The sequence below is a fragment of the Bolinopsis microptera genome, chromosome 13 (genome assembly GCF_026151205.1).
Source record: "Bolinopsis microptera isolate Bmic1 chromosome 13, MBARI_Bmic_1.0, whole genome shotgun sequence".
Taxonomy (NCBI): Eukaryota; Metazoa; Ctenophora; class Tentaculata; order Lobata; family Bolinopsidae; genus Bolinopsis; species Bolinopsis microptera.
In genome coordinates, this window is record NC_087084.1 from 15,594,641 (window position 1) to 15,608,668 (window position 14,028).

A 14,028-nucleotide genomic window follows, 5' to 3' on the forward strand; every position below is an offset into this window, starting at 1 on the left:
ACTCCTCCTAATGTCCCCCTCCCAGTCCCCCGGCCCCCACTCACCTTATCCTTGATGAACTTGAGACTCCTCCTAATGTCCCCCCTCCCAGTCCCCGGCCCCCACTCACCTTATCCTTGATGAACTTGAGACTCCTCCTAATGTCCCCCTCCCAGTCCCCCGGCCCCCACTCACCTTATCCTTGATGAACTTGAGACTCCTCCTAATGTCCCCCTCCCAGTCCCCCGGCCCCCACTCACCTTATCCTTGATGAACTTGAGACTCCTCCTAATGTCCCCCTCCCAGTCCCCCGGCCCCCACTCACCTTATCCTTGATGAACTTGAGACTCCTCCTAATGTCCCCCTCCCAGTCCCCCGGCCCCCACTCACCTTATCCTTGATGAACTTGAGACTCCTCCTAATGTCCCCCCTCCCAGTCCCCCGGCCCCCACTCACCTTATCCTTGATGAACTTGAGACTCCTCCTAATGCCCCCCTCCCAGTCCCCCGGCCCCCACTCACCTTATCCTTGATGAACTTGAGACTCCTCCTAATGTCCCCCTCCCAGTCCCCGGCCCCCACTCACCTTATCCTTGATGAACTTGAGACTCCTCCTAATGTCCCCCTCCCAGTCCCCCACTCACCTTATACTTGATGAACTTGAGACTCCTCCTAATGTCCCCCTCCCAGTCCCCCGGCCCCCACTCACCTTATCCTTGATGAACTTGAGACTCCTCCTAATGTCCCCCTCCCAGTCCCCCGGCCCCCACTCACCTTATCCTTGATGAACTTGAGACTCCTCCTAATGTCCCCCTCCCAGTCCCCCGGCCCCCACTCACCTTATCCTTGATGAACTTGAGACTCCTCCTAATGTCCCCCTCCCAGTCCCCCGGCCCCCCACTCACCTTATCCTTGATGAACTTGAGACTCCTCCTAATGTCCCCCTCCCAGTCCCCCGGCCCCCACTCACCTTATCCTTGATGAACTTGAGACTCCTCCTAATGTCCCCCTCCCAGTCCCCGGCCCCCACTCACCTTATCCTTGATGAACTTGAGACTCCTCCTAATGTCCCCCCTCCCAGTCCCCCGGCCCCCACTCACCTTATCCTTGATGAACTTGAGACTCCTCCTAATGTCCCCCTCCCAGTCCCCCGGCCCCCACTCACCTTATCCTTGATGAACTTGAGACTCCTCCTAATGTCCCCCCTCCCAGTCCCCCGGCCCCCACTCACCTTATCCTTGATGAACTTGAGACTCCTCCTAATGTCCCCCTCCAGTCCCCGGCCCCCACTCACCTTATCCTTGATGAACTTGAGACTCCTCCTAATGTCCCCCTCCCAGTCCCCCGGCCCCCACTCACCTTATCCTTGATGAACTTGAGACTCCTCCTAATGTCCCCCTCCCAGTCCCCGGCCCCCACTCACCTTATCCTTGATGAACTTGAGACTCCTCCTAATGTCCCCCCTCCCAGTCCCCCGGCCCCCACTCACCTTATCCTTGATGAACTTGAGACTCCTCCTAATGTCCCCCCTCCCAGTCCCCCGGCCCCCACTCACCTTATCCTTGATGAACTTGAGACTCCTCCTAATGTCCCCCTCCCAGTCCCCCGGCCCCCACTCACCTTATCCTTGATGAACTTGAGACTCCTCCTAATGTCCCCCTCCCAGTCCCCCGGCCCCCACTCACCTTATCCTTGATGAACTTGAGACTCCTCCTAATGTCCCCCTCCCAGTCCCCCGGCCCCCACTCACCTTATCCTTGATGAACTTGAGACTCCTCCTAATGTCCCCCTCCCAGTCCCCCGGCCCCCACTCACCTTATCCTTGATGAACTTGAGACTCCTCCTAATGTCCCCCTCCCAGTCCCCCGGCCCCCACTCACCTTATCCTTGATGAACTTGAGACTCCTCCTAATGTCCCCCTCCCAGTCCCCCGGCCCCCACTCACCTTATCCTTGATGAACTTGAGACTCCTCCTAATGTCCCCCTCCCAGTCCCCTGGCCCCCACTCACCTTATCCTTGATGAACTTGAGACTCCTCCTAATGTCCCCCCCTCCCAGTCCCCGGCCCCCACTCACCTTATCCTTGATGAACTTGAGACTCCTCCTAATGTCCCCCTCCCAGTCCCCCGGCCCCCACTCACCTTATCCTTGATGAACTTGAGACTCCTCCTAATGTCCCCCTCCCTAGTCCCCCGGCCCCCACTCACCTTATCCTTGATGAACTTGAGACTCCTCCTAATGTCCCCCTCCCAGTCCCCGGCCCCCACTCACCTTATCCTTGATGAACTTGAGACTCCTCCTAATGTCCCCCTCCTAGTCCCCCGGCCCCCACTCACCTTATCCTTGATGAACTTGAGACTCCTCCTAATGTCCCCCTCCCAGTCCCCGGCCCCCACTCACCTTATCCTTGATGAACTTGAGACTCCTCCTAATGTCCCCCTCCCAGTCCCCGGCCCCCACTCACCTTATCCTTGATGAACTTGAGACTCCTCCTAATGTCCCCCTCCCAGTCCCCCGGCCCCCACTCACCTTATCCTTGATGAACTTGAGACTCCTCCTAATGTCCCCCCTCCCAGTCCCCGGCCCCCACTCACCTTATCCTTGATGAACTTGAGACTCCTCCTAATGTCCCCCTCCCAGTCCCCGGCCCCCACTCACCTTATCCTTGATGAACTTGAGACTCCTCCTAATGTCCCCCTCCCAGTCCCCCGGCCCCCACTCACCTTATCCTTGATGAACTTGAGACTCCTCCTAATGTCCCCCTCCCAGTCCCCCGGCCCCCACTCACCTTATCCTTGATGAACTTGAGACTCCTCCTAATGTCCCCCTCCCAGTCCCCCGGCCCCCACTCACCTTATCCTTGATGAACTTGAGACTCCTCCTAATGTCCCCCTCCCAGTCCCCTCACCCCAGCCCCCACTCACCTTATCCTTGATGAACTTGAGACTCCTCCTAATGTCCCCCTCCCAGTCCCCCGGCCCCCACTCACCTTATCCTTGATGAACTTGAGACTCCTCCTAATGTCCCCCTCCTAGTCCCCCGGCCCCCACTCACCTTATCCTTGATGAACTTGAGACTCCTCCTAATGTCCCCTCCCAGTCCCCCGGCCCCCACTCACCTTATCCTTGATGAACTTGAGACTCCTCCTAATGTCCCCCTCCCAGTCCCCGGCCCCCACTCACCTTATCCTTGATGAACTTGAGACTCCTCCTAATGTCCCCCCTCCCAGTCCCCGGCCCCCACTCACCTTATCCTTGATGAACTTGAGACTCCTCCTAATGTCCCCCTCCCAGTCCCCGGCCCCCACTCACCTTATCCTTGATGAACTTGAGACTCCTCCTAATGTCCCCCTCCCAGTCCCCGGCCCCCACTCACCTTATCCTTGATGAACTTGAGACTCCTCCTAATGTCCCCCTCCCAGTCCCCGGCCCCCACTCACCTTATCCTTGATGAACTTGAGACTCCTCCTAATGTCCCCCTCCCAGTCCCCCGGCCCCCACTCACCTTATCCTTGATGAACTTGAGACTCCTCCTAATGTCCCCCCTCCCAGTCCCCCGGCCCCCACTCACCTTATCCTTGATGAACTTGAGACTCCTCCTAATGTCCCCCTCCCAGTCCCCCGGCCCCCACTCACCTTATCCTTGATGAACTTGAGACTCCTCCTAATGTCCCCCCTCCCAGTCCCCGGCCCCCACTCACCTTATCCTTGATGAACTTGAGACTCCTCCTAATGTCCCCCCTCCCAGTCCCCCGGCCCCCACTCACCTTATCCTTGATGAACTTGAGACTCCTCCTAATGTCCCCCTCCCAGTCCCCGGCCCCCCACTCACCTTATCCTTGATGAACTTGAGACTCCTCCTAATGTCCCCCTCCCAGTCCCCCGGCCCCCACTCACCTTATCCTTGATGAACTTGAGACTCCTCCTAATGTCCCCCTCCCAGTCCCCCGGCCCCCACTCACCTTATCCTTGATGAACTTGAGACTCCTCCTAATGTCCCCCTCCCAGTCCCCCGGCCCCCACTCACCTTATCCTTGATGAACTTGAGACTCCTCCTAATGTCCCCCTCCCAGTCCCCCGGCCCCCACTCACCTTATCCTTGATGAACTTGAGACTCCTCCTAATGTCCCCCCTCCCAGTCCCCGGCCCCCACTCACCTTATCCTTGATGAACTTGAGACTCCTCCTAATGTCCCCCTCCCAGTCCCCCGGCCCCCACTCACCTTATCCTTGATGAACTTGAGACTCCTCCTAATGTCCCCCTCCCAGTCCCCCGGCCCCCACTCACCTTATCCTTGATGAACTTGAGACTCCTCCTAATGTCCCCCTCCCAGTCCCCCGGCCCCCACTCACCTTATCCTTGATGAACTTGAGACTCCTCCTAATGTCCCCCTCCCAGTCCCCGCCCCCACTCACCTTATCCTTGATGAACTTGAGACTCCTCCTAATGTCCCCCTCCCAGTCCCCGGCCCCCACTCACCTTATCCTTGATGAACTTGAGACTCCTCCTAATGTCCCCCCTCCCAGTCCCCCGGCCCCCACTCACCTTATCCTTGATGAACTTGAGACTCCTCCTAATGTCCCCCTCCCAGTCCCCGGCCCCCACTCACCTTATCCTTGATGAACTTGAGACTCCTCCTAATGTCCCCCTCCCAGTCCCCCGGCCCCCACTCACCTTATCCTTGATGAACTTGAGACTCCTCCTAATGTCCCCCTCCCAGTCCCCCGGCCCCCACTCACCTTATCCTTGATGAACTTGAGACTCCTCCTAATGTCCCCCTCCCAGTCCCCCGGCCCCCCACTCACCTTATCCTTGATGAACTTGAGACTCCTCCTAATGTCCCCCCTCCCAGTCCCCGGCCCCCACTCACCTTATCCTTGATGAACTTGAGACTCCTCCTAATGTCCCCCTCCCAGTCCCCGGCCCCCACTCACCTTATCCTTGATGAACTTGAGACTCCTCCTAATGTCCCCCTCCCAGTCCCCCGGCCCCCACTCACCTTATCCTTGATGAACTTGAGACTCCTCCTAATGTCCCCCTCCTAGTCCCCGGCCCCCACTCACCTTATCCTTGATGAACTTGAGACTCCTCCTAATGTCCCCCCTCCCAGTCCCCGGCCCCCACTCACCTTATCCTTGATGAACTTGAGACTCCTCCTAATGTCCCCCTCCCAGTCCCCGGCCCCCACTCACCTTATCCTTGATGAACTTGAGACTCCTCCTAATGTCCCCCTCCCAGTCCCCCGGCCCCCACTCACCTTATCCTTGATGAACTTGAGACTCCTCCTAATGTCCCCCTCCCAGTCCCCGGCCCCCACTCACCTTATCCTTGATGAACTTGAGACTCCTCCTAATGTCCCCCTCCCAGTCCCCCGGCCCCCACTCACCTTATCCTTGATGAACTTGAGACTCCTCCTAATGTCCCCCTCCCAGTCCCCCGGCCCCCACTCACCTTATCCTTGATGAACTTGAGACTCCTCCTAATGTCCCCCTCCCAGTCCCCCGGCCCCCCACTCACCTTATCCTTGATGAACTTGAGACTCCTCCTAATGTCCCCCTCCCCAGTCCCCCGGCCCCCACTCACCTTATCCTTGATGAACTTGAGACTCCTCCTAATGTCCCCTTCCCAGTCCCCCGGCCCCCCCTCACCTTATCCTTGATGAACTTGAGACTCCTCCTAATGTCCCCCTCCCAGTCCCCCGGCCCCCACTCACCTTATCCTTGATGAACTTGAGACTCCTCCTAATGTCCCCCTCCCAGTCCCCCGGCCCCCACTCACCTTATCCTTGATGAACTTGAGACTCCTCCTAATGTCCCCCTCCCAGTCCCCCGGCCCCCACTCACCTTATCCTTGATGAACTTGAGACTCCTCCTAATGTCCCCCTCCCAGTCCCCCGGCCCCCACTCACCTTATCCTTGATGAACTTGAGACTCCTCCTAATGTCCCCCTCCCAGTCCCCCGGCCCCCACTCACCTTATCCTTGATGAACTTGAGACTCCTCCTAATGTCCCCCCCCCCCCAGTCCCCCGGCCCCCACTCACCTTATCCTTGATGAACTTGAGACTCCTCCTAATGCCCCCCTCCCAGTCCCCCGGCCCCCACTCACCTTATCCTTGATGAACTTGAGACTCCTCCTAATGTCCCCCTCCCAGTCCCCCGGCCCCCACTCACCTTATCCTTGATGAACTTGAGACTCCTCCTAATGTCCCCCTCCCAGTCCCCCGGCCCCCACTCACCTTATCCTTGATGAACTTGAGACTCCTCCTAATGTCCCCCCCCCAGTCCCCCGGCCCCCACTCACCTTATCCTTGATGAACTTGAGACTCCTCCTAATGTCCCCCTCCCAGTCCCCGGCCCCCACTCACCTTATCCTTGATGAACTTGAGACTCCTCCTAATGTCCCCCCCCCCAGTCCCCCGGCCCCCACTCACCTTATCCTTGATGAACTTGAGACTCCTCCTAATGCCCCCCTCCCAGTCCCCCGGCCCCCACTCACCTTATCCTTGATGAACTTGAGACTCCTCCTAATGCCCCCCTCCCAGTCCCCCGGCCCCCACTCACCTTATCCTTGATGAACTTGAGACTCCTCCTAATGTCCCCCCCCCCAGTCCCCCGGCCCCCACTCACCTTATCCTTGATGAACTTGAGACTCCTCCTAATGTCCCCCTCCCAGTCCCCGGCCCCCACTCACCTTATCCTTGATGAACTTGAGACTCCTCCTAATGTCCCCCCCCCAGTCCCCCGGCCCCCACTCACCTTATCCTTGATGAACTTGAGACTCCTCCTAATGCCCCCCTCCCAGTCCCCCGGCCCCCACTCACCTTATCCTTGATGAACTTGAGACTCCTCCTAATGTCCCCCTCCCAGTCCCCGGCCCCCACTCACCTTATCCTTGATGAACTTGAGACTCCTCCTAATGTCCCCCTCCTAGTCCCCCGGCCCCCCCTCACCTTATCCTTGATGAACTTGAGACTCCTCCTAATGTCCCCCTCCCAGTCCCCCGGCCCCCACTCACCTTATCCTTGATGAACTTGAGACTCCTCCTAATGTCCCCCTCCCAGTCCCCCGGCCCCCACTCACCTTATCCTTGATGAACTTGAGACTCCTCCTAATGTCCCCCTCCCAGTCCCCCGGCCCCCACTCACCTTATCCTTGATGAACTTGAGACTCCTCCTAATGTCCCCCTCCCAGTCCCCCGGCCCCCACTCACCTTATCCTTGATGAACTTGAGACTCCTCCTAATGTCCCCCCCCCCAGTCCCCCGGCCCCCACTCACCTTATCCTTGATGAACTTGAGACTCCTCCTAATGTCCCCCTCCCAGTCCCCCGGCCCCCACTCACCTTATCCTTGATGAACTTGAGACTCCTCCTAATGTCCCCCTCCCAGTCCCCGGCCCCCACTCACCTTATCCTTGATGAACTTGAGACTCCTCCTAATGTCCCCCTCCTCATCCTCCTCGTCTTTCTGTTGGGTGTAGTTCTCTCTCGCTTCTGACACCTTCATGTGCAGCTCGTAGAAGTCAATATCGGGAGCCGCTGGAGGAGGGAGGTAACACGTTATAGAGTATAATATAGATTATAGGGAGTATATAGTGTAATAGTGACTGTTCGGGGACTGTTCGGTTACTCTAGTCTTATTGATCTATAGGGAGTAGTTCACCATATAATTACTTAACTCATCCCATCAACACTACTCTTCGAGCGCTGTTGCCTACAAAACTACACTCATCGAGCAATGGTACCCTATGCAAATGGCGATATAACAAAGTTTATCAAATAAAAGATTTAATATAGTAAAATTCTATTTATATTTGTGAACATTAGTATTACCATTATGGAGAGGAGTGAGTTATAATACTTTTATATTTATTATCTTGAAAATTGCTGTTGTAACTTAAGATTTAAAATTTGTATTCCTTGTAATTCCCATCCCTCGGTCCCTATTCCCTAGAAAACTCCTTGTTCAGACTCACCTTCTTCCTCCTGGATACAAGGAGCACAAACTTTACACTGTAGCTGAGTAACCACCCATCTCACACTGAATATCATGTACCAAATCAGGGAGAAAGGGTTTGGTAGAGGTTGCTTGTGTTTAAACTCAACTACCACCGCGCACCACTGTACTTTCCAGATCTTAGCTGCCTCCGACTCTACCGTCTCATATCTGCAAAATATTACCTGGTTTAAAAATGTCCTTCAAAACAACAGTTTCTAGAAATAGTTAGTTCTAATAAACTGTGAGAGCAATAAGGAATACGCACGTGTAAGGAGTAAGGAATGTGTGAATACGCACGTGTAAGGAGTAAGGAATGTGTGAATACGCACGTGTAAGGAGTAAGGAATGTGTGAATACGCACGTGTAAGGAGTAAGGAATGTGTGAATACGCACGTGTAAGGAGTAAGGAATGTGTGAATACGCACGTGTAAGGAGTAAGGAATGTGTGAATACGCACGTGTAAGGAGTAAGGAATGTGTGAATACGCACGTGTAAGGAGTAAGGAATGTACTCACGTGCTAGAGAAGATAGCAATGAGTAGGTTGAGAAGAAGCACGTTAACAAAGAGGAGATAGCAGAACATGAGGAGCTGCAGGAAGTAGTAATGTGTAGAGGCGATACTGTCATGCTCCAGAAACTCTCCGATACCTACATCCTCACACCCGTCATCTTGTGTACAGTGTCCTGCACAAAGTTCACTTGTTATGTAACAGAAACCTGGGCTGTAGCTCAGTAGCTACAAAATATGTCCTCTATAACGTTTTTTTAATATCAACAATGCAACCAAACCCCCACAGTTGTACATAGCCTCCCCCTACAGTTGAACATAGTACGTACCATCAATAAGACTGGCCTGCATGTAAATAGTACGTACCATCAATAAGACTGGCCTGCATATAAATAGTACGTACCATCAATAAGACTGGCCTGCATGTAAATAGTACGTACCATCAATAAGACTGGCCTGCATGTACATAGTACGTACCATCAATAAGACTGGCCTGCATGTAAATAGTACGTACCATCAATAAGACTGGCCTGCATGTAAATAGTACGTACCATCAATAAGACTGGCCTGCATGTAAATAGTACGTACCATCAATAAGACTGGCCTGCATAGTACGTACCATCAATAAGACTGGCCTGCATGTAAATAGTACGTACCATCAATAAGACTGGCCTGCATGTAAATAGTACGTACCATCAATAAGACTGGCCTGCATGTCCTCCAGTCCGATCTCCCCAAACACGTTTAGGGCAGGTAGCAGTATTACATTGTATAACCTGAACCCGGTCAACACATCATCATTAGGAGCTTGAAGTGCCTGGGATTACATTATTATGCATTATTATAGAATATCATTTTTGTGTTTTATAGTATGTTACAGTTTTTAGTTTTAAAAAAATAGTATGTTACAGTGTTTTAGTGTTTTATAGTATCTTTACAGTATGTTAAAGTAAAATATTACATGTTAAAGTATATTCTTACACTTCATTATCAGGCACTTAAACAGTTCAATATTTACCTCCTGTATTACGTGAACAACACCTTGAGAGTCTACACTAAGATCACTATAGTTTGTCATAACAACTAAGTACCTGTAACCATAACAACTAAGTAAACTAAGATCACTATGGTTTGTCTGTTGTCATAACAACTAAGTACACTAAGAACACTATGGTTTGTCTGTTGTCATAACAACTAAGTACCTGTAACCATAACAACTAAGTAAACTAAGATCACTATGGTTTGTCTGTTGTCATAACAACTAAGTACACTAAGATCTCTATGGTTTGTCTGTTGTCATAACAACTAAGTACCTGTAACCATAACAACTAGGTACCTGAGAGCAGATGCCGTATGTGATGAGGAAGATGGCGATTAAGAAGAGGAAGAGAACAAAGTCCACCATCATCTTCCCTATCATAATGATCTTAGGTCCAGTCTTCATGCTCACCTCCAATACCTGAAGTAGTTATTTAGAAATACATGTGTATTCTCCTGAAAGAGCATAACACAAGGAATACTACGTGTAGTCTATTTTCTCATGTGATCTACAAAACTTTGTCTGCAAATTATTGTATTTATTATAAAATAAATTTGAGATTTTATTAAATTATTAACCTGAATTATTCTCAACCCGAGTAGCAAGAAAGCGATGATGCTGACGATGTGAGCCACGTTGTGGAGCGTCAGGTCACCAGTTACTGGCAGATCATCCTTCCTGTTAGCCACCGACTAAATGAAAACAGATGTTACCCAACAACAATCACCATGCTAACACTACACAATATATTTCATATAAATACTAGAATCATTAGATAAGCTGTAATCAGTACCTTGAGTATGAATGAAGCTAGATAGGTTGCTATTCCAACTATGTCCAACACATTGAACACGTCTCTAAAGTGAACTCTCAGTTTCTCACCTAGAGTAACTGGGTTTTGTTGCATCAGCTGAAATGGTTTGTTTTTATCATGTACACGTGACACAAATAGGATTTGCACTGCTGACAGTGCGCGCGCAAACTTGCGTCATCTTTTAAACATGCGGAGTTTGCGCGCGACAATGTAGCAATGTTTATCAGTTCTACTCGATGATATAGTAATTGTTTTGATAATTTCTAGAGCTAAGATGTGAGGTTTATGTCTTGGCTACTGTAGTTCAATTAGCAATATGATCTATGTAGATAGATAAATCGATAAAATATCAAGTTGTACGAACAATATATCTCCAACGTATTAGGATTACTTGTCAAGTAATTTGAGCTAATATATCCTAAATCTAGACTGACAGTCAAACTTGCAATTTTTAATCAAAATAAATCTCATATTTTGAACGTCCAAGTTAAGGTAAACAGTGACAGACGTGAAAGAGAAAGAGAAAGATCAAAGAAACCTGATGCCACTCTGAAGGGATTTGGCCGAGTATCCAAAGACACAGGATGATATCGTAGTAAGTAATATTACACCTGTTCGATACCAACCCCTGTTTTACGGGCCTAACTAACAATGTGTACCCGTAGAACGCCAGAAACACGAAATATGTGATCTGAAATGAGTCTGTGTTAATAGGGAATGAAGGTAGCTGCAATATTTACACATTAATTTGATTGAAGATGTTTAGTTATAACCGTCTGAGAAGATTAGCATAATTACTTAGTTACCTAATTACTTAGTTATATACCCTAGTATCCTAGTTATTAATCTAGTGTTAAAGGAGTTACAGACACGTGAACATAGGAAAAATAGAAAACACTGAACATATAGTGATAATAAAAGTAACCCACGAAGTGTAAAGTAAACTTGGTAGCAGGAGAAGTGTAGTAAGCTATAACTGCCTCGTTCCAGTACACCTTCCTTCTATTAGGAGCTGGAACTAGGGACAAATTGTCCATTTCTTCCGTATCCTCACCTCTATTTAGTTCAGTCTGTATTATTAGTGACTTTATACCTCCACCTAGAGGGTAAGGGGTTTAGTTCAGTCTGTATTATTAGTGACTTTATACCTCCACCTAGAGGGTAAGGAGTTTAGTTCAGTCTGTATTATTAGTGACTTTATACCTCCACCTAGAGGGTAAGGAGTTTAGTTCAGTCTGTATTATTAGTGACTTTATACCTCCACCTAGAGGGTAAGGAGTTTAGTTCAGTCTGTATTATTAGTGACTTTATACCTCCACCTAGAGGGTAAGGGGTTTAGTTCAGTCTGTATTATTAGTGACTTTATACCTCCACCTAGAGGGTAAGGAGTTTAGTTCAGTCTGTATTATTAGTGACTTTATACCTCCACCTAGAGGGTAAGGAGTTTAGTTCAGTCTGTATTATTAGTGACTTTATACCTCCACCAAGAGGGTAAGGAGTTTAGTTCAGTCTGTATTATTAGTGACTTTATACCTCCACCTAGAGGGTAAGGAGTTTAGTTCAGTCTGTATTATAAGTGACTTTATACCTCCACCTAGAGGGTAAGGAGTTTAGTTCAGTCTGTATTATAAGTGACTTTATACCTCCACCTAGAGGGTAAGGGGTTTAGTTCCGTCTGTATTATTAGTGACTTTATACCTCCACCTAGAGGGTAAGGAGTTTAGTTCAGTCTGTATTATTAGTGACTTTATACCTCCACCTAGAGGGTAAGGGGTTAGATAATATCTAGACTTTAAGAACAAATAATCAACAAAATGTGGGAGTGGTAACATTACATAAACAAAGCTTGTAACCATAGCAACTAACCTTTATTCATCATCTTCCTCTGTTGCACTGTTTCCCAAGCTTGTTTCTCCTCTGATGTCATGGTCCGTTTATTGTACCTCAGTAACAAGAAGAGAGGGGGTATGAAACACAGCAATATCTTCAACATACTCGTGCTGTGGTGTATCTGTCCCATCCAGGTGTGGTTCAAGTAACTCTGTATCGGACTCTGGAGGGGGTCACGCGTTAGAGGGGGGGGGGGGGGGTCACGCGTTAGAGGGGGGTCACGCGTTAGAGGGGGGTCACGCGTTAGAGGGGGGTCACGCGTTAGAGGGGGGTCACGCGTTAGAGGGGGGTCACGCGTTAGAGGGGGGTCACGCGTTAGAAACACATTATATATTACACAGACTCGAGAGAGAGTAGAACTAAATTAGAACCCACCTCTGCTATAAAGTTGTCAGCACTAATATTCTTAGCTAGCTGTATGAGGTTCATCTTGTTAACCATCGGTCTTGGAGCTGTGAGTATTTTAGTCCAATCCTTCCTGTCAAACCTCCTGAGGAATGTATTAACCAATCAGAGCACAGTATTTCAACCACCTGACATATATTAACCAATCAGAGCACAGTATTTCAACCACCTGACATATATTAACCAATCAGAGCACAGTATTCCAACCACCGGACATATATTAACCAATCAGAGCACAGTATTCCAACCACCTGACATATATTAACCAATCAGAGCACAGTATTTCAACCACCGGACATATATTAACCAATCAGAGCACAGTATTCCAACCACCTGACATATATTAACCAATCAGAGCACAGTATTTCAACCACCGGACATATATTAACCAATCAGAGCACAGTATTTCAACCACCGGACATATATTAACCAATCAGAGCACAGTATTCCAACCACCTGACATATATTAACCAATCAGAGCATAGTATATATAAAACTAACCGGTAACACTCGGACATGACGCTACAAGCCATCAGTTCGAACTGGAAGCCTTGTTTAGAGAGCATCTCAGCGTTATCTTCATCACACGCTAACTTGTTGGACTCAAACTCTGACAGGTGCCTGTAAAGTTTACAGTTAACAAAATATACTAAATCTATAATCTATATATATGTATATATAATACTCAATATTTTAGTAGGTTTTTAGATTTTAGTGATCTGTAGAATATAAAACTTGTAACCATAGCAACTAAAAAGTAACACTCACCAGTTGATCTTAGCAGCGATAAGTCCGGTAACTATCGGCTCTTTACACCTCCCCCAGAATAAGAGAGCCATGTCGTGGAACTGCATTATACAAGCAAACACGACCATTATGTCGTACGGACAGTCTATAACTTCGTCACATATTGACTCGTAGTCAAACTCTGCCTTAGCCCATGGGCTCCTGGCAATAACAATAGCGTAATTTCAACAAGTTGAATTAGATAAGTCCTTGTGTGAACCATTTATTTTTATTCAAAATGTTGTACAGTTCCGAGTCTCTCAACTTTCGGATTTTTCAACTGCCTGATGGAACAGTACTTGAACTGACCTGCAGAATATTTCCTTGTGTTTGAACTGACCTGCAGAATATTTCCTTGTGTTTGAACTGACCTGCAGAATATTTCCTTGTGTTTGAACTGACCTGTAGAAGCCCTCAATGATCTCTTCCAGGAAGCTGCCAATGAGTTGTAAGGTAATTACTCCGTCGTGTTTGGTTTCTGCTCGAGTTAACAGTACTTTACCTATAGTCTGAACCTTCAAGTCCATTGTATTGTATAGACTCTGTAGTTCTCTGAGGACAGAAGGTATATTATTATTATTAGATGCAGCCAACATACGGACTCTATACGGAT

The 14,028-nt window shown here is 49.2% G+C and overlaps 1 protein-coding gene across 2 annotated transcripts in view; it reads right to left on the reverse strand.

Moving 5' to 3' along the window:
* Nucleotides 1–14,028, reverse strand: part of LOC134824862 (transient receptor potential cation channel subfamily M member-like 2) — a 29,118-nt gene that overhangs the window by 4,157 nt on the left and 10,933 nt on the right. For both annotated transcript variants that reach the window (XM_063836842.1, XM_063836841.1), the window contains exons 12-25: nt 13,818–13,967; nt 13,398–13,577; nt 13,131–13,250; nt 12,600–12,714; nt 12,201–12,387; nt 11,264–11,433; nt 10,873–11,025; nt 10,314–10,430; nt 10,099–10,212; nt 9,818–9,940; nt 9,175–9,298; nt 8,489–8,657; nt 7,951–8,141; nt 7,383–7,513 (exon numbers count right to left, since the gene is read on the reverse strand). In XM_063836842.1, coding sequence (XP_063692912.1) covers nt 7,383–7,513; nt 7,951–8,141; nt 8,489–8,657; nt 9,175–9,298; nt 9,818–9,940; nt 10,099–10,212; nt 10,314–10,430; nt 10,873–11,025; nt 11,264–11,433; nt 12,201–12,387; nt 12,600–12,714; nt 13,131–13,250; nt 13,398–13,577; nt 13,818–13,967 — 2,044 coding nt within the window. The remainder of the gene's footprint in view (nt 1–7,382; nt 7,514–7,950; nt 8,142–8,488; nt 8,658–9,174; nt 9,299–9,817; nt 9,941–10,098; nt 10,213–10,313; nt 10,431–10,872; nt 11,026–11,263; nt 11,434–12,200; nt 12,388–12,599; nt 12,715–13,130; nt 13,251–13,397; nt 13,578–13,817; nt 13,968–14,028) is intronic.